Genomic DNA, 26,511 nt, shown 5'->3' with positions numbered 1-26,511 from the left:
ATGATGGTGATCAGTGTTTGCTTTAGTTGGGCTCTGGACCCTTGACTTTTGAACATTAGTTTTTCTTTGACTGCGATAGCTTTGTCTTTAAATACATTTGCTATTGCAAAAAAGCTGAAAGAAAACAGGATCAGATGACAATGGCTGTTTGTTAATGGTCACAATCATCATCTAGTGGCACGGATCTCATTTATTGTCTAATGTATTTTATCAGCGCAATTTTTTTTATAGTGTGTATTTTAGTTTTCTGCTTTTAATGCTGGTATGTTTTATGTTTCATTTATTAATATATATCATACTGATCACTGAGATCTACTGTGTTTCAGGAACCAGTGGAGTGAATGATCATGTGTTCATCAGTTCTGGTGAAAATGTGCGTCTGCCCTGTAATAATGCTCTTTCTGGCTGCAAATCAACTACATGGATCTACTCTAACAGATTCAGACATATAGTAGTAGGTGACCTGATTAAATTAGGGATAAAGAATAAAGACACAGAGAGACATGAGAGACTGAGTCTGGAGTCTGACTGCTCTCTGAACATCAAGAACGTCACAGAAGAAGAAGATTATGGATTATACAGATGCAGACAAAATGTGAACGGACAGAAACAAGGACCTGATGCAGGTTTATTTCTGCATGTTCTTCATGGTAAGTTTATGATTATGTGGTCAATTTAAAATTCTCCCTTTAAACTCAGATGATGATTGAAGAGTCTGTGATTTGTGTTCAGTTTCAGTGTCTCCATCATCCTCATCCTCACAGACTGAGATCAGTCCAGGCCGCTCTGTGACTCTCTCCTGTCAGTTGTATTCATATACTGGACTCTCCTGTGATAATCTGGTCAGTTATGAGGGATTTGAGCTGTTGTGGGTGAATCAGGCTGGTGTTGATCTGAAGACAGACTCCAGATATCAGATATTATCATCATCAGATCAATATCGCTGTTTCATCATCACTCTGACTACAACACTCCTGAATGAAGATGACAACAGAGAGTGGAGATGTCAGCTTACTCAGAGAAATCAACTCAAGACCTCAGTCAGATACACTGTCAAGTATTCAGGTGAGAAAACAGTGTTAGAAGAGCCTCATAATGTCAGTAACACTAAGGTCTATCAGTATCACTGAACCAGAACAAACTGAGGGAACAAAAGCTTCTTTGACTCTCACAGAAGAGTAACTCAAAGCATTGCTTCAAACTAATGAACTGCAGTGAAGGAACAGTCCAAAACGTGATGCTGGAAATAATAAAGGAATTGAAACTTGATAGCAGAAATATTAACTTTTTATGTGATGATCAAAGTTAAAATATGAATGTCATATTGTACAGTATTAATGATCTGAACTAACATTCATCTTCACAGCTCAAGCTGATTCAACGACAGCAGTGAATCCAGTCCACATCACACACTCTCAGGATCCCTCAACTATAAACACACACGTTTCTAAAGGTACATCATCACTGTCTTTCTCACATCAGTGCTTTTCAGAGCATAATGCTAGAGTTATCTTCAGTGTTAACTCATCAAAATATGACTGTCATATTCTACAGTATGATTGTCACATTGAGTTGTTGTTTTAGTTTCATTTTATGGACTTTTATGGTGTGTCCCAATTAGCGTACTTATGCATATTCTAGGACATGTTTAGTATAAACAGTGAGAGTACTGTGTTCATATAACACTCCGGTTCTTTCACTCGATTCTCCCAGAAAGCGTCACATGAAGACGATATGTTGAGCTCATCCATGCAGCGCATTCACTGTAGATCCATGAAAAACACCAAACAGACATAAAATACTGCTCATCCACTCACACAATTATCAAAAACACTCGTAATGCTCGGCAACAAGTTTAACATATAAAACTTCAGTTATTCATCAAGTCTGGGTGTCTTATGACCCTAATATGAAATAAACTGTCAACATTTTGTTTCTCTCTGACTGGAGAAAGTTTGTCCTGCCATTCACCTCAACAGCTCAGATGAAACTGAAGAGAAAATGGCCGACTTCACCTATTTTTTACTCTAATGCTCAATTCACCTTCTTATAGACCCTTTTACAGTTGGTAAACATGGTGATGTATTTGTGTGGGCGGAGCTTAGCTGGAGGCAGAAAGATCCCTCTGGCCGCTTCACTAACGCTAGTTTGCAAGTTTTGTTAGCTTGTTTTTTAACAATGACTGGAGAAAATCCGATTTTGTCTTAATGTGCAAGGTCACTCACTGTCCAGGACCGCGATTGTTATTTGCAAAAGTTAATTTTAACAGACGGAACCAGATGACTGTACACGCTCAGTCAATGGACGATCTGATAGGATTAACGTTAACGCTAACGCTACCTCCGGTTGAGTGGCCTGACTTCTACACCTACCCGATAGAGAAACCGAGGGTAAAGAGAAACTGAGGGCATATATATATATATATATATATATATATTTAGATGCCTATAACTATGTGCTGAATGGTCATGTAAAGACTTGTGTGGTACGATCCGCAGTTCTGCCTAGCCAGCGCCAAGAAGACGGCAATGTAAAGAGTGACACTACGGTGCAATTTTAATGATATGAATATTTTCTAGAAATAAAAATTCCAGATACAGCATACTCATTTTTCATCGATTCTTGCACCCAACTACACAACAAGATGACATTTAATAATAAAAATAATAATTTAAGCTCCTTATTATGTAGCCGAATCTGTGCTGGTTTGTATTGGCCGCCTCCAGTTTTCCGTTTTGCCTCCAGCTAGCGCCGTGACGTAACTGTGACGTCGGCGCAAAAGGGGTCTATACTACGCCCTAAAAGTATGTACTCTTTTTGTGAGGAAAAAGTAGATACTTTTGAGTGTGTAGCAGAAGAGTAGACAAGCTTTAGGACATACTATCATGTCATATCCCAGATAGCAACATTGTGACGTCATAATGGACGTATGGGTGGACCGCTCCTGTTTGCCAGATCTTCTCCTGTTTGCAATATAGTAATAAGTGAAGCTGTAAACGAAATATTCAACAGAAGCATTAAGAAAGTGTCAGGAACAGTTGTGTGTATTATTTGTGTAACTTTAGGGAATAAACTTGCTTGAAAGCCATGAAAACAACGTGAAAAACTGCAACAGTTTATGCAGCTTGTCAGTTGAGTTGCCCTGTTTCCATGGTAACTCCCTCCGCTCCTGTTTAAATGCTACTCGAATGTTCAGCGCGCGCGCCCATTTAAACACGTCAAAGTTATGCCGAAATTACATGAATATACATCTAGAATTAAAACATAAAAAATACGGATGGAGTGAATTATAAGAAAAAAAAGATAAAATGTCCTGAAACTTATTTTTTTAAGTGGATAGTAGGCCTTATATGAATGGAATGAGAATATGAAAGCAGTATAGGCCATAATACAATAGCCTAAACATGGTGTAGAAACAAAATGTGGCCAAGTAGTGTATACATATACTTTAGCCATTTCTCAATATGCGTTCTTGTGTGTACTTGTGTTCTTGTGGACTTGTGAAACGTCATCAGTCGCTGCCCAAGTACTGTTCCAATTCAAAGTTTACATCTAGCCAAGTCCAGTTCAAATCCCCGGATGTGTTCTTGATCCGCCCCTTTTACCGAGGATGCATCGAGAGGTGACTTGTGCTGACTTGAGACAGCCAGGTATCCCAGAATGCATCTCACACCAACCAGCAAGTGTCAATAGCAGAGGAGAAACCCCGCGTAATTTAAAAATACTGCTGTAATTGTGTCACGAAATGTAGTTTTAAGAGTTTTTCAGGCGAGAATGTAGTTGTTTAAAGCTCAAATCTTAGCGCCTATTTGAAAATTTGATCTGACGTTTTCGGAGTTGTGAGAACCAGTCAATCGGACGCTCGGTGCTCATGTACCCCGCCGAGAACAGCCTTTCCTTGGCTAGTGCTAGCGTTTGCAGCTGGCTCGGATGAATAAATCGTCTTGTGTATATCTAACGGGCGATTTTTTTAATATATTTTTTGTCTCATATTAATCTATAATTTATTCCCTGGCAAAACGTTTTAGCTGAGGGCAAAGTGAAGTTTCATAGCTTTATTTAGTCTATTTAACTTTAACGTTGTAGCCTAGAGAGCTGACTTATGTTTGACTGCATCGTTTGCTTTATTATTGTATAGCTTCTTATACCTTTTAGGCTACTTATACTTTTATAATGGCTATTATTGATAATTAAAACTGGCATTTAACAAAAAAAGGTTATGTCATTTTATTTTATATATTTAAAACATATAAAATATTTTATTATACATGTTGCCTACATTCTCTTGACTGTACATGTATAATAAAATAAAATGTCTCTTTTTGCTAAAGTTTTAATGATCAATATTATAATGTTTTTTATGTATCATATTTTTAAAATGAAAACAAAAAGAGTCAGGGTTGTGCTTTATATTTCGTGTTGTTATAAATATATGCAGTGAAGATAATCAATTGCGTTGCCTGAACCACATTTGTGTGGCCACTATGTTTAAGATTTTTTTTAAATAAAATGAAAAGAGGCAGAGTGGTGGTTTATAACATATTTTGTTTTATTTGTAGCCTAGATATACATAAAGAGATAACCAGAGTAGCCAGAGCGAGCTGAGTGACGTTATCAAGTACGCCGCTGTTCCATTTCAGAATTATCGGACTTGCGTCCTCCCGTCGTCGGGAGTTCGTTCTTCTGAGTCGAACTTGTCAAGTCCGAATTACCAAGGACTCAAGTCCGAAGTTTGCGTACTTGGTATTGAGAAACGGCTTATTGTATCTATTTTGTATTAAAAATGTTCGTGGCCCCTTTAAGAAATCTCTCGCTTCTCGCGATACTATTCACTGGTTTTGGATGCGTGCGCGCGACCAGAGAAGCATTTTAACTGTACAGAAGAGCTCCATGTTGTTGTGCGAGCATCGATCTGATTCACTGCTTTACACTATCGTCTTTCTTGATGTATTTGGATCACACATGTGACGAGTGAACCTTGTGGTGATTGGTAAAGGTATTCCAATTAGCTGTACCATATTTAGGTTTGTTATGGAGTAGGCTAGCGGGTCGCACACCGGACGCGCAGCTCAGCGCCGCGCCACGTCTAGGGCTACGTTTACACGTGGATGGCTATTTTCATAAACGGACATTTCTCCCCTCTTCGTTTTCAAAAATAACATCGTGCACACGAACCTGTGTATATGCTGTCAAGAGCATGCCAAACCTGTAGGTGGCAGTGTAACGAGAAGCTCAAGCCCACCTTAGCCAATCAGAATCCCGAAAATGGTCACATTCCGTGACGTCGCTGCCTAAAACTCCGTTTTTCTCTGTTTACATGCAAACGTGCAAACGAAGATTTTCAAAATCTCCACTCTGGCCGGAGTTTTTAGAAAGAATCGGTTTCACTGGCGAATCCTCCGTTTGCGTGTAAACGAAGGGTGCAAACGAAGGGAAATGTCTCCGTTTTTCAAAATAACCATGTACGTGTAAACGGGGCCTAGGACAACTCTCACCTGAAAATCCGTTAGCATCAGCAATTTTCTGATTTCTGTAAATAAATATAAAACTAAATGTATATTGCAGCATGGGGTGAAGTCCGTATATACATTAACTACGATTTGAGACACATAAATGTAAATTTAATATAAAACTATGTAAATGGCGCTCTGTGGCGCGGCAGGATTTTGAACACGGTCCTGAGCCGTTGCTGGGCGCCGCGGACAGACGCCGAAAGGCGCCGCCGGTGTGTGTACTCTCATAGAGAATAATGTGTTCGAATTTAAAAGACATGGCGCTGAGCTGCGCGACCGGTGTGCGACCCCCTTAATAGATTTAAAGGGACACTTCACCCATTTGCATTAAGCTTTGTATTGTTAGAAACCCAGTCATATATTATAATAAACGTGGATTTTTCATTCATTTTTCCCTGAGATGGGAGAAATAAGGATTTAAGTGTTTTACTTCCTGCTTATTATGACGTAAAAATCATCATTTTGCGTCATAATAAGCAGGAAGTCACATTTCATTGAAAAGTGTAGAGACTACAAACACTGGCTCCTCATTATTCCAGGGGGAGGGACCCGCTCACGCTACAGGCCTATTACAGATCAGTGGGTGGGACTTCACTTTCTGAAACTGAAAGCAATATCCTCCATCTTGTTTGGAAGCTAAGCTAACAGGCGCTGTGGAGACAGATGTGAAGATATGACAATAGCGGAGGAGAGTGCTCAATATGATATAGAGGAAGAGGATTTCGGAAGTCTGATGCTTGAATCAGGTGTTTGTGGCTACCTTTACAAGTCGCATAGCGAAGAGCAGCCGAGGCAGAAGACCTGCCTGTCGCGGACGAGAAGCCCAGACTGGCTCGAGCTGGGGGCGGACTGGTGGCGCCGGTGATCTCACACCTCTCGTTTCAATCTAACTGAATTCATTCCGATTGGTGAATCTGACTGTAGTGTTTACATGAACGCTAAACAAGTGATCGGTTGATGTGCGCTTTACCCTTGCTAAGAAAATTTCCGCTCCTCCGTGAGAGATGCGAGACCCGGCGCGTCTCAGTAATGACGCCACCGGCCTCGCGCCGTTCTCCCGCGGCCGTCAGCCTCGTCCTGCTCGCCACAGTAAACATGATGAATGGCGACTGTAGAACGCAAAAGCCGAATCCCGGACATTTTGGGTCTCTAAATCCCTGGCAAACTCATCACTTACTGAGGCTAGCCTTGTTGTTTTCAACTGTGCTCTCTAACCGGTAGGCGTGGCCTCCTAAGGCAGCGAAGCAAGTGCATTCTGGGAGTTGTTGTCTTTCATCCACATAAGCCAAAAATACATTTTCTGGCTTTTCTCAGTCTAGAAAGCTCCAAATTCAAAAATTTCTCCACATTTCTTCTACTTAAATGACCTTTTTTAAATACACATTCATCTTCCCAGAGGTGAAGTATCCCTTTAAATCTGACATATTGCGGTTCATTCCACTGTATTTCAGTGTGATTTACACATTTCATTCTGTATGACTTGTATTTTTGTGGATTTGGCATTTATCCACGGTCTAAACTTGTATTTTTGTGACATTTTATTCCACTGCATCTCCAAATTTTCTGTAAATTGTTTTCCACAATTGCTAATTATTTTATTTATTTTATTTTAATTGTATGACGAATTACAGAAATAATCAGGCAAACTAATAATTTTTTTGTCTAATTAGGCACAAGGTTAATATGAATGTGTATGTATTAAGAATTAATATTATATTAGTACATTTGTAGCCTTCAGTAAATTAAAAAAGCCCAGCTTTAGGAAGGGAAGAGAAAAAGAAAGAGCGATGGATAAGAGGAGAGAGCAGGTATTGACAAATAATCTAACATGGTTTTAAAGCTATTTCTTATCCGTTTGTGGCCTTCAAAAGTCTTATATTGCACATATGTAGATCAGAGAAAAAAAGAAAAAGAAACTGTATTAGGCATAAGATCAATAATGAATGTGTACATATTGTGAATGAATTTAATGAACTTAGTTACCTATCTTTCCTGGTAGCCTTCAGTAAATGAACATGTCTGAGACCCTGTGTTTACTTTCTTCTCTGACACAGACAAACATGAAAGGCCTATATCAATCAAAGCTCAGCTTTAGGAGGTGTTGTATTTTTATCCCGCTGTAACCTCTAGATCCTTCTAAAACATTCCCATAATCTGCTGCAATCAAGCATTGCCCTTACCTGTAGATTAAAGATGTAAGATGTCGATTCAGGGTCCTTGGCGGAGCCTCTAACCGGCTCAATCTTGAATTAGGATGCACTGGGCGTTTGCCAATATTCATATTTAATTACAAAAATCATGAATTATTGATAGGGAAAAATTACTTTTACACTGTCATTATAGTACAGCCAATTCCCTTATAAGGTCAAACTTTGGACTTATCCTAGTCCTTCATTAACATAGGCTTGCAGAAGCACATATTCAAAATATCTATTTTCTTTTCACACAGTCTATTTTATGCAGCACACACACACAAAAGCGTTTTTCTATCACAGCCCTTTTGACCTTTCTCTAGTTTCACACTTTTTCTGTCTGAGGCAAACGATGTTCCGTTACCCTTTAAAAATACATGTGGCCCTAACAACCTAAACATGTTGCGACCACACACACACACACACACACACACACACACACACACACACATCTACACCTACACCTACACACACCTACACCTACACCTACACCTACACCTCTAACAATAACCCTTAAGTTTGCAGGTCAAGTTCAAACTAGGCTTTAAGTAATTTGAGCTTGTCCTGCAAATTCAACACATCCTCATTTGAGCCATCTATTTCATTTTCAACCATAAAACTGTTCTCAATGTGGATTATTTTCTTATTTAATCGTCCGACTCATCTGATAATTTTTATTAACTGCTGTGCACGATGAATCAGTCCGTTCTTAGGGAGTTGAGCGTTAGTGGAAGATCTTCTCCAGCGCCTTTCTCTCCTTCTTCTCCGTCTCGAGAGCTCTCCTTGTGTTGTCCTGCCGGAGGTGTTCAACTATAAGATCATCCATAAAAATCTCAAACTTGTCTGTTACATTAACATTTCTTATTTCTGGGTCATCTCCATCCGTTACATTCAAAGCAGATAGTGTTTAATATATACCATTTCTGGAGATTTATCAGAAGAATTCATAATCATTTGTTCTCCAGTTCCGACATTTATAACAGAGGGGAAGAGACCGGGCAAGATAAAAACAGAGAAAAGGAGAGTGATGGAGATGAGGAGAGAAAAATAAACTACTTCACACTGAAATGATTTTAAAGCTATTGTTATCCAATATTTTGGCCTTCAAAACATCTTAAACTGCACATATGTAGATCAGAAAAATCTAAACCGAACCCCCCGAACTGCCTCACATTTGGGACCTCAGTGATTATAAGACTCTGCCTTTGTACTAATAAACAGCCGATATCCTAGTAATATGCATGTTAATAAGCAACTAATTAATAGTGAGAATTAGATCCTAAACTAAAGTGTTACCGTTTTTAAAATCATACACTCAATGGGAGCTGAGCGCCGCTAAAATGAAAATCCTGTGTGAAGCTCGAGTATTATGTGATGATGATGTTGTGTATATGTGGCATTATGTGTTGAACTGAACTAACAGACGTGATCCACAGATCCAGGAGAAACTTTAGTCTGTGTGACTGCTGTATCATTATACAGAGGTACGACACACGTTCATTTATACTGACAGCTTTATAACATTAAACTATCAGTCAGTCTGTAAAAGCTTCATCAATAACTGTTGATAGTTGAATACCCTTGACTTCAGTCATGTACAGTTTCTCTTCTTCCTCTCATGTTTCCTGCAGTGATTGCGATTATTGTTGAGATCGCAGTGTTTGCTGCTCCTACTGTGATTCTTCTTCAGATCATCTGTGCAAGAAGAGCTGGTGAGTTTTGAGCCGCACACAATCTGATGATTCACACTCATCTGATCTGGAACAATCTGCAATCATGATAAAAAACACATACGAGAGGTCAGTCAATGCTTTTATTTTGCAGGGAGGAAGGACTCGAGGCACCCAGAGGAAATAGAGATGCCGACAATATTACAATAATATGAGTTTTGAGCGAATCTGCAGCAATATTTACAATAGCAAAAACTTACAGAGGATTGTTTATTGTTTTTTTTCTTCTTCTCAGAAAACAGAGAAAAACTCTGATCACAATGAAGAAATAGTGACACCAAGTTTAGATTAAATTTTCTTGTGCTTCATATGTAAACTGCTTTAAATATAATATTAAATACAGTAATGGACAGACTCAGACTGTATAATCTCTCTCTGTTCTGTGTGATGGAGCTGATTTGGTGATTCTTGGATCTTGTCTGTTCATTCCTGATGAAAGTCTCTGCAGTTCTGAGAAAATTGGTTTGTTACTGAAATGCTACTCCTGAAATGCATATATCTTCAACAGTCGTACACTAGAAGACTGAAACCAGTGTCGTCTTGACCTGCTAGATACACTGTTCACAGCAAAATCTTTGTCTGTCATACCGAGTCCTCCAGTCGGGAATGTGGAAAATAGGCATTCTTCATGCACAATATTAGCATTGACCAGCAGGTGTCGCTGTGTGCATTCGAAGCCTTGAGAAATCAACCACTTTCACACACATCAGGCTGAAGCTAAATCTCACCATAAATACCTTCAGGTTCACTTAGCTCAACAGTTAAACTGTATATTTGCAAAAAAAAAATATATATATATATATATATATATATATATTTACTGTAGTAAATCACTTGCAACATTTTTTGAATAATGTCCTAAAATGTAAACTTTGTTATGTTATGTAAACTTTTTAACTTACGAGCATAAGGGCAGGAGGAGTGATGGAGGACTCATAAGGGCAGGAGGAGTGATGGAGGGTCTCGTAAGGGCAGTAGGAGTGATCTAGGGTCTCATGAGGACAGGAGGAGTGATGGAGGACTCATAAGGGCAGGAGGAGTGATGGAGGGTCTCATGAGGGCAGGAGGGTCTCATAAGGGCAGGAGGAGTGATGGAGGGTCTCATAAGGGCAGGAGGAGTGATGGAGGAGGGTCTCGTAAGGGCGGGTGGAGTGATGGAGGGTCTCGTAAGGGAGGGTGGAGTGATGGAGGGTCTCATGAGGGCAGGTGGAGTGATGGAGGGTCTCATAAGGGCAGGAGGAGTGATGGAGGGTCTCATGAGGGCAGGAGGGTCTCATAAGGGAAAGACGAGTGATGGAGGGTCTCATAAGGGCAGGAGGAGTGATGGAGGAGGGTCTCGTAAGGGCGGGTGGAGTGATGGAGGGTCTCGTAAGGGCGGGTGGAGTGATGGAGGGTCTCGTAAGGGAGGATGGAGTGATGGAGGGTCTCATAAGGGCAGGAGGAGTGATGGAGGGGCTCATGAGGGCAGGTGGAATGATGGAGGGTCTCATAAGGGCAGGAGGAGTGATGGAGGGTCTCATAAGGGCAGGAGGAGTGATGGAGGGACTCGTAAGGGCGGGTGGAGTGATGAGGACTCATAAGGGCAGGAGGAGTGATGGAGGGTCTCATAAGGGCAGGTGGAGTGATGGAGGGTCTAATAAGGGTGGGTGGAGTGATGGAGGGTCTCGTAAGGGCAGGAGGAGTGATGGAGGACTCATAAGGGCAGGAGGAGTGATGGAGGACTCATAAGGGCAGGAGGAGTGATGGAGGGACTCGTAATGACAGGTGGAATGATGGAGGACTCATAAGGGCAGGAGGAGTGATGGAGGGACTCGTAATGACAGGAGGAGTGATGGAGGGTCTCATTAGGGCAGAAGGAGTGATGGAGGGTCTCATAAGGACAGGTGGAGTGATGGAGGGTCTCGTAAGGGCCGGTGGAGTGATGGAGGGACTCGTAATGACAGGAGGAGTGATGGAGGACTCATAAGGGCAGGAGGAGTGATGGAGGACTCATAAGGGCAGGTGGAGTGATGGAGGGTCTCATAAGGGCAGGTGGAGTGATGTAGGGTCTCATAAGGGCAGGAGGAGTGATGGAGGGTCTCATAAGGGCAGGTGGAGTGATGTAGGGTATCATAAGGACAGGAGGAGTGATGGAGGGTCTCATAAGGGCAGGAGGTGTGATGGAGGGTCTCATGAGGGCAGGAGGAGTGATGGAGGGTCTCATGAGGGCAGGAGGAGTGATGGAGGGTCTCATAAGGGCAGGAGGAGTGATGGAGGAGGGTCTCGTAAGGGCGGGTGGAGTGATGGAGGGTCTCGTAAGGGAGGGTGGAGTGATGGAGGGTCTCATGAGGGCAGGTGGAGTGATGGAGGGTCTCGTAAGGGCCGGTGGAGTGATGGAGGGACTCGTAATGACAGGAGGAGTGATGGAGGACTCATAAGGGCAGGAGGAGTGATGGAGGACTCATAAGGGCAGGTGGAGTGATGGAGGGTCTCATAAGGGCAGGTGGAGTGATGTAGGGTATCATAAGGACAGGAGGAGTGATGGAGGGTCTCATAAGGGCAGGAGGAGTGATGGAGGGTCTCATAAGGGCAGGTGGAGTGATGTAGGCTATCATAAGGGCAGGTGGAGTGATGTAGGGTCTCATAAGGGCAGGAGGAGTGATGGAGGGTCTCATAAGGGCAGGAGGAGTGATGGAGGAGGGTCTCATAAGGGCGGGTTGAGTGATGGAGGGTCTCGTAAGGGAGGGTGGAGTGATGGAGGGTCTCGTAAGGGAGGGTGGAGTGATGGAGGGTCTCATGAGGGCAGGTGGAGTGATGGAGGGTCTCATAAGGGCAGGAGGAGTGATGGAGGGTCTCATAAGGGCAGGAGGAGTGATGGAGGGTCTCATGAGGGCAGGAGGAGTGATGGAGGGTCTCATAAGGGTGGGTGGAGTGATGGAGGGTCTCATAAGGGCAGGAGGAGTGATGGAGGACTCATAAGGGCAGGAGGAGTGATGGAGGACTCATAAGGGCAGGAGGAGTGATGGAGGGACTCGTAATGACAGGTGGAATGATGGAGGACTCATAAGTAAGTAAGTAAGTAAAATTTATTTATATAGCACCTTTCACAGACAAAAAGTCACAAAGTGCTTTACAAACTGTTAATTAAAAGAAAAGATCAGACATGCAAACAATAGATCTAGCAAAACAACACAAAACACAAAAACACAAGTAACCAATGCTGTCAAATAAAAGCCAGCCCAAAAAGATTCGTCTTCAGATGTTTTTTAAAAGAACTGACAGAATCCATAGTTCTCAGTGCTAATGGAAGTGAGTTCCAAAGCCTCGGTGCCACAGTACAAAAGGCACAGTCCCCTTTAGTCTTTAGACGAGTTCTAGGGACAATTAGAAGGTCTATACCAGAAGACCGTAAGAGCCGACCCGGTGAATGTTTGTGTAAAAGATCTTGAATATAGAGAGGTGCCTGGCCGTGCAGGGCTCTATAAGTGATAACTAAAATTTTAAACTGCACTCTGAATTCAACTGGAAGCCAATGAAGGTCCTTGAGAACTGGTCTTATATGAGACCACTTACTGGTACCAGTCAAAAGCCTTGCTGCAGCATTTTGTACAACTTGTAGTCGCTGCATAGAAGACTTATTCAAACAAGTGTACAGAACATTACAGTAGTCCAATCTTGACGAGATGAAGGCATGAACAAGCATCTCCATCTCTTTTCTTGAGACTACCGATCTAATGTTCCTAAGATGGTAAAAACATGAGCGAACTACAGACTTTAGGCTATATGACTGTTAAAACATATGGCTCTATCCAGGCAGACACCCAGATTTCTCATTTCACTACAATCTGAGGTGGCTGAAACCCCCAAAACCTGCTTAATCTTAGGTATAATATTGTCAGGAGCAAAGATCATCAATTCAGTTTTATCCTTATTAAGTTGCAAAAAATTGTTTGCCATCCATTTGTTAATGGAGACTAAACAGTCCTGTAGAACTGACAGTTTATCTAGACTATCAGGTTTGAACGAAAAAAGTAACTGAATGTCATCTGCATATAAATGATAAGATATTGTTTTAAAACTATTAATGATCTGTCCAAGAGGAAGCATATACAAATTAAACAACAAAGGGCCCAGCACAGAACCTTGTGGCACCCCACAAGACAAAAATGCAGAAATGGTAAAAATGGACTGCATTTATATAGCGCTTTCACAGATCTATGGCCACCAAAGCGCTTTACATTGCCTCACATTCACCCATTCACTCACTCATTCATACACCGACGGCGGTGTCAGCCATGCAAGGCGCCATCCAGCTCGTCGGGAGCAGCTGGGGTTAGGTGTCTTGCTCATGGACACCTCGACACTTGGTCAAGTGGAACCGGGGATTGAACCACTAACCTTTCGGTTTGTAGACAATCTACATGAACCACTGAGCCACTGCCGCCCCAGTATCAGAATCAGACATAAAGGATCCAACAGATACCGAAAAAGTCCTGTCGGACAAATAAGATGAAAACCAGTCCAGAGCCGAACCCGAAATACCTACTAAACAGCGTAATCTATTAATCAGAGTGCAGTGATCCACAGTGTCGAACGCTGCGCTGAGATCTAACATAACCAACACGGAACATTCACCCGCATCTGTGGCCATCAAAATATCATTTGATACCCTAAGTAAGGCAGTTTCAGTAGAATGATTTTTACGAAAACCTGATTGAAATTTGTCATAAATATTATGAGTCTCCAGAATATCATTCAACTGTATTGCTACAACCTTCTCCAGGATTTTAGAAATGAAGGGCAATTTAGAGATCGGCCTATAGTTGTTTAGCGAAGTAACATCAAGATTACTCTTTTTCAAGAGAGGTTGAACAACAGCGTGTTTAAAACACCTCGGGACCTGGCCCAGCTTTAGAGAAAGGTTAATAATTGAGACTAAACATGGACCAATGGATGTAATAGTTTCTCTGACCACAGAAGCAGGCAAAACATCCACCGGACTCTGAGAAGGTTTCATCGTACAAACTATCTTAATAAGATCATTAAAAGAAATTGACTGAAAAGAGCTTAAAATTGCGGGCCGCTCTGTAATAATTACAGGGGAAATAACTAATGGTAAAATACTAGCCCTGACAGCCATAACCTTACCCACAAAATGAGATAAAAAATTATTACAATCATCATTTGAAAAAGCAGGTACAGATGATGTAACAGGCGACACAAGGCTTTTAATAGTGTCAAACAAAATCTTGGGCTTCCTTTTACAAGTTGAAATCAAATTTTTAAAATACAGTGCTCTGGCCACCTTAATCATCTCATGTAAATCAGACAGTAACTCTTTAAAATACAGACGATGAACCTGGAGCCGCGTAGATTTCCACAAGCGTTCAGTCTTCCGACACACACGTCTGAGACTGCGAATGGCATCAGTTATCCATGGAGAAGTCTTAACCACGGAAATATTCTGTTTCCTAAATGGAGCCACTTTATCCAATAGAACAGTGCAGTGATCATTAAACGACTGTACAGAACTGTCAATGTCATTTGAAAAAATAACCGAGTTGGAGTCAAAAGCAGTCGAGAAATTCTCAACATCAACTTGGGTAATCATGCGAGAACAAGACACCCGCTTAACCGGCGGTGAATTTTCGTTACACGCAAGATTAAATAAAACACATTTATAGTCACTAACAAAGACATCTTATGTACACACATCGTCAATATTTAAACCATGAGAAAACACTAAATCAAGCAAGTGTCCTTTTTCATGTGTAGGACCAGAGACATGTTGAACAAAATTAAAAGAATCCATTAAATTTAAAAAATTTAAAACAGTATTACATGCAGCATTATCCACATGAATATTAAAATCACCGACAATAATAACTCTATTCAACTTAATAATAGAGGATAAAAAGTCAGTAAAATCGCTCAGAAAAGGACCCAAAATCCCAGGAGGCCGATAAACAAGAATACAATAAAAAGAATTTAATCGACCAACCTTAGACATCTGTAATTCAAAGGACGAGTACGTACTGGAGTTCATCAACTGGCAAATAAACTGATTTTTATAAACAGCAGCAAGTCCACCCCCGCGGTCCACGAGCCTTGGTGTGCTGATGAATGAACATTCCGCAGGACAGAGCTCAATCAGATGGGAAAACTCCATACTCCGTTGCCATGTCTCTGTCAAAAACATAAAGTCCAAATTTTTGGAAGTGAATAGTTCATTGAGTAGAAATGCTTTGTTTCTGATTGATCGAACGTTCAGCAAAGCCATCTTAAGCGGTGCAGATCTCCCACCAGGAGCAGAAACAGAAGTACGCAACAGCGGCCTCAAATGCTCGTCGCATACACTGCGACCGGTCGAAGAAACTCTCAGGGACAAAGGAAACGGACCACTGAAGACATTCGGAACCAAGGGGCGAAGACACGGCAATCTGGAAACAGCATAGCATTGCTCCAACCTCCAAAGTTTCCTGAGGAGCACCTGTCTCCCAGCCCTTTTTCCTCTTCTTCTCCTCCGCTTCTTAGTACATCTCTTAGGTCCCTCTCCTTCCCGCATGCAGGCAGCCAATGCAGGTGGACAGCGATATAGGGTTGATTCGCCCAAGCCACTCCAAGTACAAAAGCCGCCACACTTGGTCACAGATGAGCGAATCATGATCAACGTTTGGCGATCATACACCCACACGGCAGACACATCATAGGAGGACAAACTTAATAACAGCAAAGCACATAAAATAAATAAAACAAGACGAAACGATCCTCCAGCCACAGCGGCAATGCCAAACACAGGCGCCATCTTGGACAGGAAACAGGAAGCAACCGAATGGGCAGGGCAGAAGGGCCCATAAGGGCAGGAGGAGTGATGGAGGGACTCGTAATGACAGGAGGAGTGATGGAGGACTCATAAGGGCAGGAGGAGTGATGGAGGACTCATAAGGGCAGGAGGAGTGATGGAGGACTCGTAATGACAGGAGGAGTGATGGAGGGTCTCATTAGGGCAGAAGGAGTGATGGAGGGTCTCATAAGGACAGGTGGAGTGATGGAGGGTCTCGTAAGAGCCGGTGGAGTGATGGAGGGACTCGTAATGACAGGAGGAGTGATGGAGGACTCATAAGGGCAGGAGGAGTGATGGAGGACTCATAAGGGCAGGTGGAGTGATGGAGGGTCTCATAAGGGCAGGTGGAGTGATGGATGACTCATAAGGGCAGGAGGAGTGATGGAGTGTCACATAAGGGCAGGAGGAGTGATGGATGACTCATAAGGGCAGGAGGAGTGATGGAGTGTCTCATGATGACAGGTGGAGTGATGGAGGGTCTCATAAGGGCAAAAGGAGTGATGGAGGGACTCGTGATGACAGGAGGAGTGATGGAGGATCTCATAAGGGCAGGAGGAGTGATGGAGGGTCTCATAAGGACAGGTGGAGTGATGGAGGACTCATAAGGGCAGGAGGAGTGATGGATGACTCATAAGGGCAGGAGGAGTGATGGAGTGTCTCATGAGGACAGGTGGAGTGATGGAGGGTCTCATAAGGGCAGGAGGAGTGATGGAGGGTCTCATAAGGACAGGTGGAAAGATGGAGGACTCATAAGGGCAGGAGGAGTGATGGAGGATCTCATAAGGGCAGGAGGAGTGATGGAGGGTCTCATAAGGACAGTTTGAGTGATGGAGGACTCATAAGGGCAGGAGGAGTGATGGAGGGACTCGTAATGACAGGAGGAGTGATGGAGGACTCATAAGGGCAGGAGGAGTGATGGATGACTCATAAGGGCAGGAGGAGTGATGGAGTGTCTCATGAGGACAGGTGGAGTGATGGAGGGTCTCATGAGGACAGGTGGAGTGATGGAGGGTCTCATAAGGGCAGGTGGAGTGATGGAGGATCTCATAATGACAGGAGGAGTGATGGAGGATCTCATAAGGGCAGGAGGAGTGATGGAGGGTCTCATAAGGACAGGTGGAGTGATGGAGGACTCATAAGGGCAGGAGGAGTGATGGATGACTCATGAGGGCAGGAGGAGTGATGAAGTGTCTCATGAGGACAGGTGGAGTGATGGAGGGTCTCATAAGGGCAGGTGGAGTGATGGAGGATCTCATAATGACAGGAGGAGTGATGGAGGATCTCATAAGGGCAGGAGGATTGATGGAGGGTCTCATAAGGACAGGTGGAGTGATGGAGGACTCATAAGGGCAGGAGGAGTGATTGAGGGACTCGTAATGACAGGTGGAGTGATGGAGGACTCATAAGGACAGGAGGAGTGATGGAGGGTCTCATAAGGGCAGAAGGAGTGATGGAGGGTCTCATAAGGACAGGTGGAGTGATGGAGGGTCTCGTAAGGGCCGGTGGAGTGATGGAGGGACTCGTAATGACAGGAGGAGTGATGGAGGGTCTCATAATGACAGGAGGAGTGATGGAGGACTCATAAGGGCAGGAGGAGTGATGGAGGGTCTCATAAGGGCAGGTGGAGTGATGTAGGGTATCATAAGGACGAGAGGAGTGATGGAGGGGGTGGAGTGATGTAGGGTATCATAAGGACAGGTGGAGTGATGTAGGGTATCATAAGGACAGGAGGAGTGATGGAGGGTCTCATAAGGACAGGTGGAGTGATGGAGGATCTCATAAGGACAGGTGGAGTGATGGAGTGTCTCATGAGGACAGGTGGAGTGATGGAGTGTCTCATGAGGACAGGTGGAGTGATGTAGGGTATCATAAGGACAGGTGGAGTGATGGAGGACTCATAAGGGCAGGAGGAGTGATGGAGGGACTCGTAATGACAGGAGGAGTGATGGAGGATCTCATAAGGGCAGGAGGAGTGATGGAGGGTCTCATAAGGGCAGAAGGAGTGATGGAGGGTCTTATAAGGGCATAATTGTGACTCAAGAAATCTGTCAAGACCCGTTTCATTACAAAAGGAAAAAATAAAAGATATTATCTTATTATATTATATAATGATATTATCATATTTTTACAAGGAAAAAGTTAGTTTTAAACTTAGTTTAAAGTTAGTTTTCTCAAGTTAGTCATAGATAGTGGAAACTGTCACAGGGTAAGCCTGTGACTATGCACAGACTGAACACACACACACGCACATTTCGCACATACACCGGCGTCATGTTAACACAGTCTGTTTGCCGGCACTGACAATCATGTATACACGGACTTGTGTAGCATTTGATGGTATTGTGTGTTTAAAGGTGTGTTGTGGTGTATTATGTCCTGTATGTTGGTATTACCTGGTTTACGTGAGTTATATGGGGAATCAGTGGCTGTAACATCAGCGCATATGATAACATAATAGGATTGTTGTATTATGTACAGAAATAAATCACCCACCATTATTATTTGGTTTATATGGTTTATTAAGTACAGTGTTAAGAGTGATACAAATATACTTACCACATTTGACGAGTCATTTGCCAAACCTGTTCAGTTAAAAATCTGGTCTATTTATACATGGTGTTCGCGCCATCTTGGTAGCGCGTCCGTGTGTGTGACGTCACCGGAGGGTCCATCTATCATAGCTGTACAAAAGAAATGTTTTGAGTTATTTGTTTTATTATTTATGTGTGTATTTATGCTGTGATGTGTATCTGCAGATATGAGTTGTTGTATTTATTATTGTTATTATTATTTATATGTGATTTATGTGAAACACATTTACCTTTTCAAGTGGTACGTCCCGGGGGGAGGGAGGAGTCAGGCCTATAAGGCTCCAGAAATTTAGTATGAGGATGGGAAGTGCTGTTTGTGTCATGTGGCTGCACGTACAGGTCAGATTTTTTTTGCCTTTTCAGTAGCAAATTAATATTTATTACTTATAATGTAATTATTTTATTTCTGGATTTTAATGTCATGTGGGAAACTGCTAAAAGAAAGTAGTGAATCTAACAGTAATTCTCTCGTGTGCAAAAGTAGCCAATAAACTGTTCAGAGCAGATGTGTGTTGAGACAGTGTGGTTCACAGTATATGCACTTCTCACGTTTCACACGCACTTAAAGCAACACTTCACTGTGACATCGTGTCACTAAACAGCAACTCTAGCAGAATTTAAACACTCATTTGATGAGAACAGAGGAAGTGAATAACCAGAGGAGGAGCTGATGATGTTTAAAGGAAGAGCTGTAACTATATATAATGAAGAGAAAGACTGACAGAAACACAAAATGGCTGATAAGTGTGATCTGTGTCTGCTGGGACTGATCATTCTCTCTTCACTTCTCACAGGTAAAGAAATCTGTATTTTCTCTAAAGACATTGTAGGATTGAAAATAATCCAAGATATTTGAAATGAACAAAGACGTTTGCTTTACTGTTTTCCACCCCCTCTTTCTACCACAATGACCATTTGTAGTTCCTAAAGGCACAGAGGGGCTGATAGTGATCACTGTAGGCCAAGATGTGTGTACTTCAGGGGTCGATGAATTGTCACACATTTAGTACGGTGGGGGAAGTTGTAATTATCTGATTGGTCAGTTTGAACGTCTCACATTTGGGTTTTAGTCACATGGTCAGGAAAGGATAAAAGAAGATTGAAACTGTTGCTCTGTCTCTTTTATTCTCTGGGTCCCTTTCTTGGGTCTCTCTCTCTCTCTCTCTCTCTCTCTCTCTCTCTCTCTCTCTCTCTCTCTCTCTCTCTCTCTCTCTGGTAACATTTTACATATATGCTGAGTACAATTAATGGTATAAGTTATCATCTCATCTATTTTGTAACTATTTTAAGTATTACTATAACCATGTTGTCATTCATTTCAATTACAAATAATGTGCTAACAAGTTTTGATTTGGTATTGACTTGCTATATAGTATAATAGTGCTATCTACTGCAATACAATATTGTCACTCTCTATAGTAACGCTCTCCCACATATTAATCTATTGTAACTGCGCTTATTTCCGTCGTTGGTATAAGTGGCAGTGGGTGGAATAGACAAGAAATGTACAGTTTTCTACCATCTTGCTGACAATGTTTCTTTAGTCATTCGTCAGTCTTGCAGGAAATCCACCCTTACAACATTTAGTGGAATTAGTCTGGAAAGAGTTCATTTGAACATGCTCAGTTTATTCTTGCACACATTCACGTTGTGATCTCAGAGTTGTGTATTGATACACACAGATCATACTGTGTTATTCCTGATACTGGACATAGTGTCACTCAAACATCTGATGATGAAGAATTATCTTCATATTAAGAGTGTGTCAGTGATTTGAACAGCTCTCTGATAAAGACTAATAGTTTATTCTGGAGAGTTGTTTGCTTTAAGTGAGGGTAATGCTGTTTGTGGAGTTGTTTAATCCTCCTCTGCTGATGTAGCAGATCCAGTTCTGTACATAAGATAATCCACACAGCAGACAGCAGGATGGCTTCAAAACAACTGTGTTTATTGACCCTGGAAACACATGGGACAATTTGATCAGAATACTATCCGTTGCGCAGACCTCTTTCCACATTATACACTCGCCAGCCTCCATTTGCGAACTCAGGCTGACGTAACTCACTTTGTATACATGTTTAACATTATGTATAAGCCTACACATTAAAGTAATAACAATCCATTACTGTTGTTAAAGGAAAAATAAAGTAATAAAATGGCTGGATGTGTATTCTTCAAACATATCAGTAATAACATAAGAATAATGTTTGTACGAATCAAACAAATATTCCCTCAAAACATCTTGCACAGTCACATTATACTCTTTAGAACCGCAAAACCAGCGTAATAGTTGGAAGTAAAATTATAGAATGTATTACAGAATATGAGAAATAAAGATAGGATACCTGTCAAAAGCACAATCCAGATATACATTATAGACCCAAATTACATAAATTAGATCACTTTATACTGGTTAAGTTGAAGAGTTGAACAAACCTGGAAACACATGGGACAATTTGATCAGAATACTATCCGTTGCGCAGACCTCTTTCCACGTTATACGCTGTGCACAAATCACTAGTTAGCTCCACGTGCGTCACATAAAAGTCACAGAAAACTCACAATACACAACATACATATGTATAATCAATTCAGAAACACATTGTGCTTATTATTCAATGCACCTTATCCGAATGAGCACTTTTAAACATACCAATACTAACAGGAAAGAGTGAAGGAAAGTGTGTCTTGCCTCGCCAGCGTCCATTTGCGATCTGAGGCTGACGTAACTCACGCACTCTCTAAAGGCATAGCGCGCGCAACACTGATAAGCGTCCCACTTAACGAAACACCTTAATTGATAGTTCCTAACCACAATAACATTGAATTACTCACTGTACAAGTATTTAATACAAAATGAAATAAGATACCATTAATATTTCTCTCTTCCCAACTTGCTACACTGAGATCCTCAGAGATTTAATGTATTCTTTTGTCTTCAGTTGATTTAATCTAATGCTGAGTTCACACTGCACGATTGTAGCCCCGATTTTGTTACTGTCAAAATGTGGCAGTTTTTTTACAGCAATTTTTTACAGTGTGCACTGTAACAAATGGCCACATTTTGACAGTAACATTCTGTTAAAACAGCAATATAACGTAGAAACAAATGCATTCTGGGAGATATTTGTCTTTTTTAAAACACACCCTATACCCTCATTCACTATTCCCTACATTAGTTCACTAATATAGTCCACTTGACTGAGTGAATAAAAACAAGTGAGTTAATTCAGACACTGATGAACACCTGCTGCTAACAAGCAGAATCACTGAAGGAAAGAGGAACAAGAAGAACAGAAAACAGAGCTTTTATTAAAAGGTGGCAGAGGTTTAGATCAGTTGATGTCACCATTATGGTGATCAGTGTTTGCTTTAGTTGGGCTCTGGACCCTTGACTTTTGAACATTAGTTTTTCTTTGACTGCGGTAGCTTTGTCTTTAAATACATTTGCTATGGCAAAAAAGCTGAAAGAAAACAGGATCAGATGACAATGGCTGTTTGTTAATGGTCACAATCATCATCTAGTGGCACGGATCTCATTTATTGTCTAATGTATTTTATCAGCGCAGTTTTTTTACAGTGTGTATTTTAGTTTTCTGCTTTTAATGCTGGTATGTTTTATGTTTTCATTTATTACCATATGTCATAATGATCACTGAGATATACTGTGTTTCAGGAACCAGTGGATTGAAGGAGAATGTGTTCATCAGTTCTGGTGAAAATGTGCGTCTGTCCTGTAATAATGCTCTTTCTGACTGCAAATCAACTACATGGAACTACTCTAACAGATTCAGACATTTAGTAGTAGTAGTTGACCTGATTAAATTAGGGATAAAGAATAACGACACAGAGAGACATGAGAGACTGAGTCTGGAGTCTGACTGCTCTCTGAACATCAAGAACGTCACAGAAGAAGAAGATTATGGATCTTACAGCTGCAGACAATATGTGAATGACAGACAACAAGGACCTGATGCAGGTGTTTTTCTGCATGTTCTTCATGGTAAGTTTATGATTATGTGGTCAATTTAAAATTCTCCCTTTAAACTCAGATGATGATTGAAGAGTCTGTGATGTGTGTCTTGTGTTCAGTTTCAGTGTCTCTATCATCATCATCATCATCATCCTCACAGACTGAGATCAGTCCAGGCCGCTCTGTGACTCTCTCCTGTCAGTTGTATTCATATGCTAAACTCTCCTGTGATGATCTGGTCCGTTCTGAGGGAATTGAGCTGTTGTGGGTGAATCAGGCTGGTGTTGATCTGAAGACAGACTCCAGATATCAGATATTATCATCATCAGATCAATATCACTGTTTCATCATCACTCTGAATACAACACTCCTGAATGAAGATGACAACAGAGAGTGGAGATGTCAGCTTACTCGCAGAAATCAACTCGAGACCTCAGTCAGATACACTGTCAAGTATTCAGGTGAGAAAACAGTGTTAGAAGAGCCTCATAATGTCAGTAACACTAAGGTCTATCAGTATCACTGAACCAGAACAAACTGAGGGAACAAAAGCTTCTTTGACTCTCACAGAAGAGTAACTCAAAGCATTGCTTCAAACTAATGAACTGCAGTGAAGGAACAGTCCAAAACGTGATGCTGGAAATAATAAAGGAATTGAAACTTGACAGCAAAAATATTAACTTTTTATGTAATATGATGATCAAAGTTAAAATATGAATGTCATATTGTACAGTATTAATGATCTGAACTAACATTCATCTTCACAGCTCAAGCTGATTCAACGACAGCAGTGAATCCAGTCCACATCACACACTCTCAGGATCCCTCAACTAGAAACACACACGTTTCTAAAGGTACATCATCACTGTCTTTCTCACATCAGTGCTTTTCAGTGCATAATGCTAGAGTTATCTTCAGTGTTAACTCATCAAAATATGACTGTCATATTCTACAGTATGATTGTCACATTGAGTTGTTGTTTTAGTTTCATTTCATGGACTTTTATGGTGTGTCCCAATTAGCGTACTTATGCATATTCTAGGACATGTTTAGTATAAACAGTGAGAGTAGTGTGTTCCTATAACACTCCGGTTCTTTCACTCAATTCTCCCAGAAAGCAGAAATTACATTGCTTATAAAAAGCCTAATCACTTTTAAATTAAAATTTTAAATTAGCGTCAATTCACCCTTTGCAGGGAGTTTGATTGACATGCGATCTGAGTCTGACCAATCAAAATCCACCATTTTTGTCCGACAAAGCAGTCAGGAGAGTTAGTAGATTAATGTCGGTGGATTTGAACTTGGCTTTAACTGAGGCAATCTGTCACGACACATTACAGAGCCACAAAACGGTAGGCCTATTTATTGTTTAATTTTCTTTGACTGACCAAATTTGAAAGTTGAGACTTTGTTTCATATTAAATATTTCCTGCTCGGTCCTGTCTGTCAGTGCGTTGTCATTATCCTCTATTTTTCACTGCTTGAGAACATGGGTTGAATCCGAAATCGCCCCATAAACCCTCATTCACTAAGTTAGGCCTATTCCCTACGTTAGTCCACTAACACCGTTCACTTGAAGGAGTGAATGAAAACGAGTGAGTGAATTCGGACAGCCGTTGAGCGTACATAAGCTGTACACTCGTTAATGCAGTGCAATGTGGGATTGAATAAGTGCACTCCATAACGTCCACTATGGTTTCGGTTGCGACTAAAAATGTCTGTCTCCTCAAATAATGCCCTATTATGTGCTTAGAGCTCGTGTGAATTGCACGTATAAAATGAAGTTAACGAACAACCTCGATCCATCAGGAAACGCCACATAGGTCGCTGTATTTCACTGCGCTTCATGAAGAGTTTTTCTTTTGCGTGAAGAAGCCGGACGAACGGCACAGATCATTGGAATAAAATGAAATCTGGGGATTTTGCTGTGTGTTCTCATGTTGGATTTCTCTCTTTAGTTTGGTAAAATAAAGTTTAAGCCTCACCTCTTCTTCTCCTCATTCTGGATATTATTATGATGGATCTCAACTAACATTCATCCTTTTCAGCTCAAGCTGATACACCAACACCAGGCACAGACTCTCAGGGTCATTCGACTACAAACACAAAAGGTACATATTCACAGTGTTTTGTCTTTGTCTATAATTGTCCCCAATCTGCTCTGTCCATCTCTAGTTATAATATAATGGTAATATTGTACAGTATGAATCATCTGAACAAACATTCATCCATTACAGCTCCAGCTGGCTCAACAACAGCAGTGAATCCTTCTACACAAGGTACATGATGATGCTGATGCTTTTACGCCATTGATGATGTTATTCACAGAACAGCTTTGTCTAACATAATTCTATAGAAATATTACCATATAGACACTCTACCACATATATAAATAATCAGGATGTAAGAGCTGAGTTGACTTTTTCCTTTTGTTTCTTGAAAGAAGAGCAATAAACAATAAATAAATCACAGGACATTAATCAAAAGTCAGAGGAAGATCAGAATCATTTGAAATCTCATTCGGTGCCGATGGCTTTTGTCTTTGTCTATAATTGTCCCAATTCATCCTTTTCAGCAACACCAGGCACTTGGAATAAAAACACACAAGGTACATAATCACAGTGTTTTGTCTTTGTCTATAATTGTCCCCAATCTGCCCTGTCCGTCTCTGACTCTGAGCTCGATCTCTTCTTCAGTCATAGTGATTTCTGTCGCTGCAGTCGCTGTTCTCCTTCTTGCTCTTCTCTGGCTGATCTGCAGAAAAAGAGCTGGTGAGTTTTCAGATTTACTCCTTTACAACAATTAAAAACAGTTCAGATGAGCAAACAAACACATCATGTTCAGACTGTAAGTATCATAGAAACATGTGGATTATATGAAATTCCCAAACAGAAGTTTATTCCTGCTGAGAAATCCTGAAATGTCAATATCAACGAGTTATCAAGTCAACAATCATTTTTATTATTCATTTTAATGGTTCAACAAAATCTGATTGTTGAAAAAGCTTAATGCTTAACATTGTGTTTTTCATGTGTGTTTGATCATAACTCATATTTCATGAGGCACTTGTTTTCAGATAATAAAAGAGGGACTGGCGACTCTGCGGTGAGTTCAGTAATGCAGTGATTTAGATTTGATTAATATCTTTAAAGCTCAATAAAGTGTCATTCATGCAGTTTAACTGTTTGTTCTGAAGGTCAAAGATGAGAATGATCATAAAGGGACGTATGAGACGATCAACATGTCCATTCCTCCCGCTGCAAGAGCCAATGTGAGTCCACTAAATCATCAAACATTACGTTCACTGTCTGTTCAATAATGTGATTTAAAAGCTTTTGTGTTATTCTACATATTATAGTGAGAGATATGTCTGTTCTGTGTGTTAAACTTGACTCTCTGCACGTTTGCATTGATGTTTAGGAGCAGACAGATGATGTGACTTATTCTGAGGTCACTTCTTCCAATACAAAGCCAGTAAAATCACTCAATGTGAGTAGATAATAATAATAATAATAATAATAATAATAATAATCGCTGGGGTTCAAACATTGATGGACAGAATCTGTTCTTTCAGGATCATGATGATACAGTGACTTATGCTGCCATCAGAGGAAGAGAAGATCAACCGCAGGATGAACTTTACGCCTCTGTGAACAAGAACAAGACCTTCACAAATAAACATTAATGAT

At 41.1% G+C, this 26,511-nt stretch overlaps 1 protein-coding gene and 1 long non-coding RNA gene across 2 annotated transcripts; both read left to right on the top strand.

The window, feature by feature from the left end:
- LOC311082126 (uncharacterized protein) lies at positions 1 to 26,329 on the top strand (the record flags this gene model as incomplete). The annotated part of the gene is made up of 14 exons (XM_084112868.1): positions 1 to 6; positions 548 to 650; positions 733 to 1,065; positions 1,367 to 1,453; positions 22,526 to 22,852; positions 22,942 to 23,283; positions 23,590 to 23,676; positions 24,871 to 24,933; positions 25,060 to 25,101; positions 25,398 to 25,430; positions 25,519 to 25,593; positions 25,899 to 25,927; positions 26,019 to 26,093; positions 26,243 to 26,329. 14 exons carry the CDS (start codon positions 1 to 3, stop codon positions 26,321 to 26,323), a joined length of 1,683 nt encoding a protein of 560 aa, XP_083968994.1. The 3' UTR covers positions 26,324 to 26,329.
- LOC311078812 lies at positions 8,153 to 10,208 on the top strand. The gene is made up of 3 exons (XR_014605286.1): positions 8,153 to 9,189; positions 9,337 to 9,417; positions 9,530 to 10,208. It is a non-coding gene; the product is annotated as an uncharacterized lncRNA (long non-coding RNA).
- Positions 26,330 to 26,511: the final 182 nt, after the last annotated feature.

This window comes from Abramis brama (genome assembly GCF_963993115.1).
Source record: "Abramis brama genome assembly, chromosome: 1".
Lineage (NCBI taxonomy): Eukaryota > Metazoa > Chordata > Actinopteri > Cypriniformes > Leuciscidae > Abramis > Abramis brama.
The sequence above is the reverse complement of the archived record's forward strand: the minus strand, read 5'-3'. Positions and strand labels throughout refer to the sequence as shown.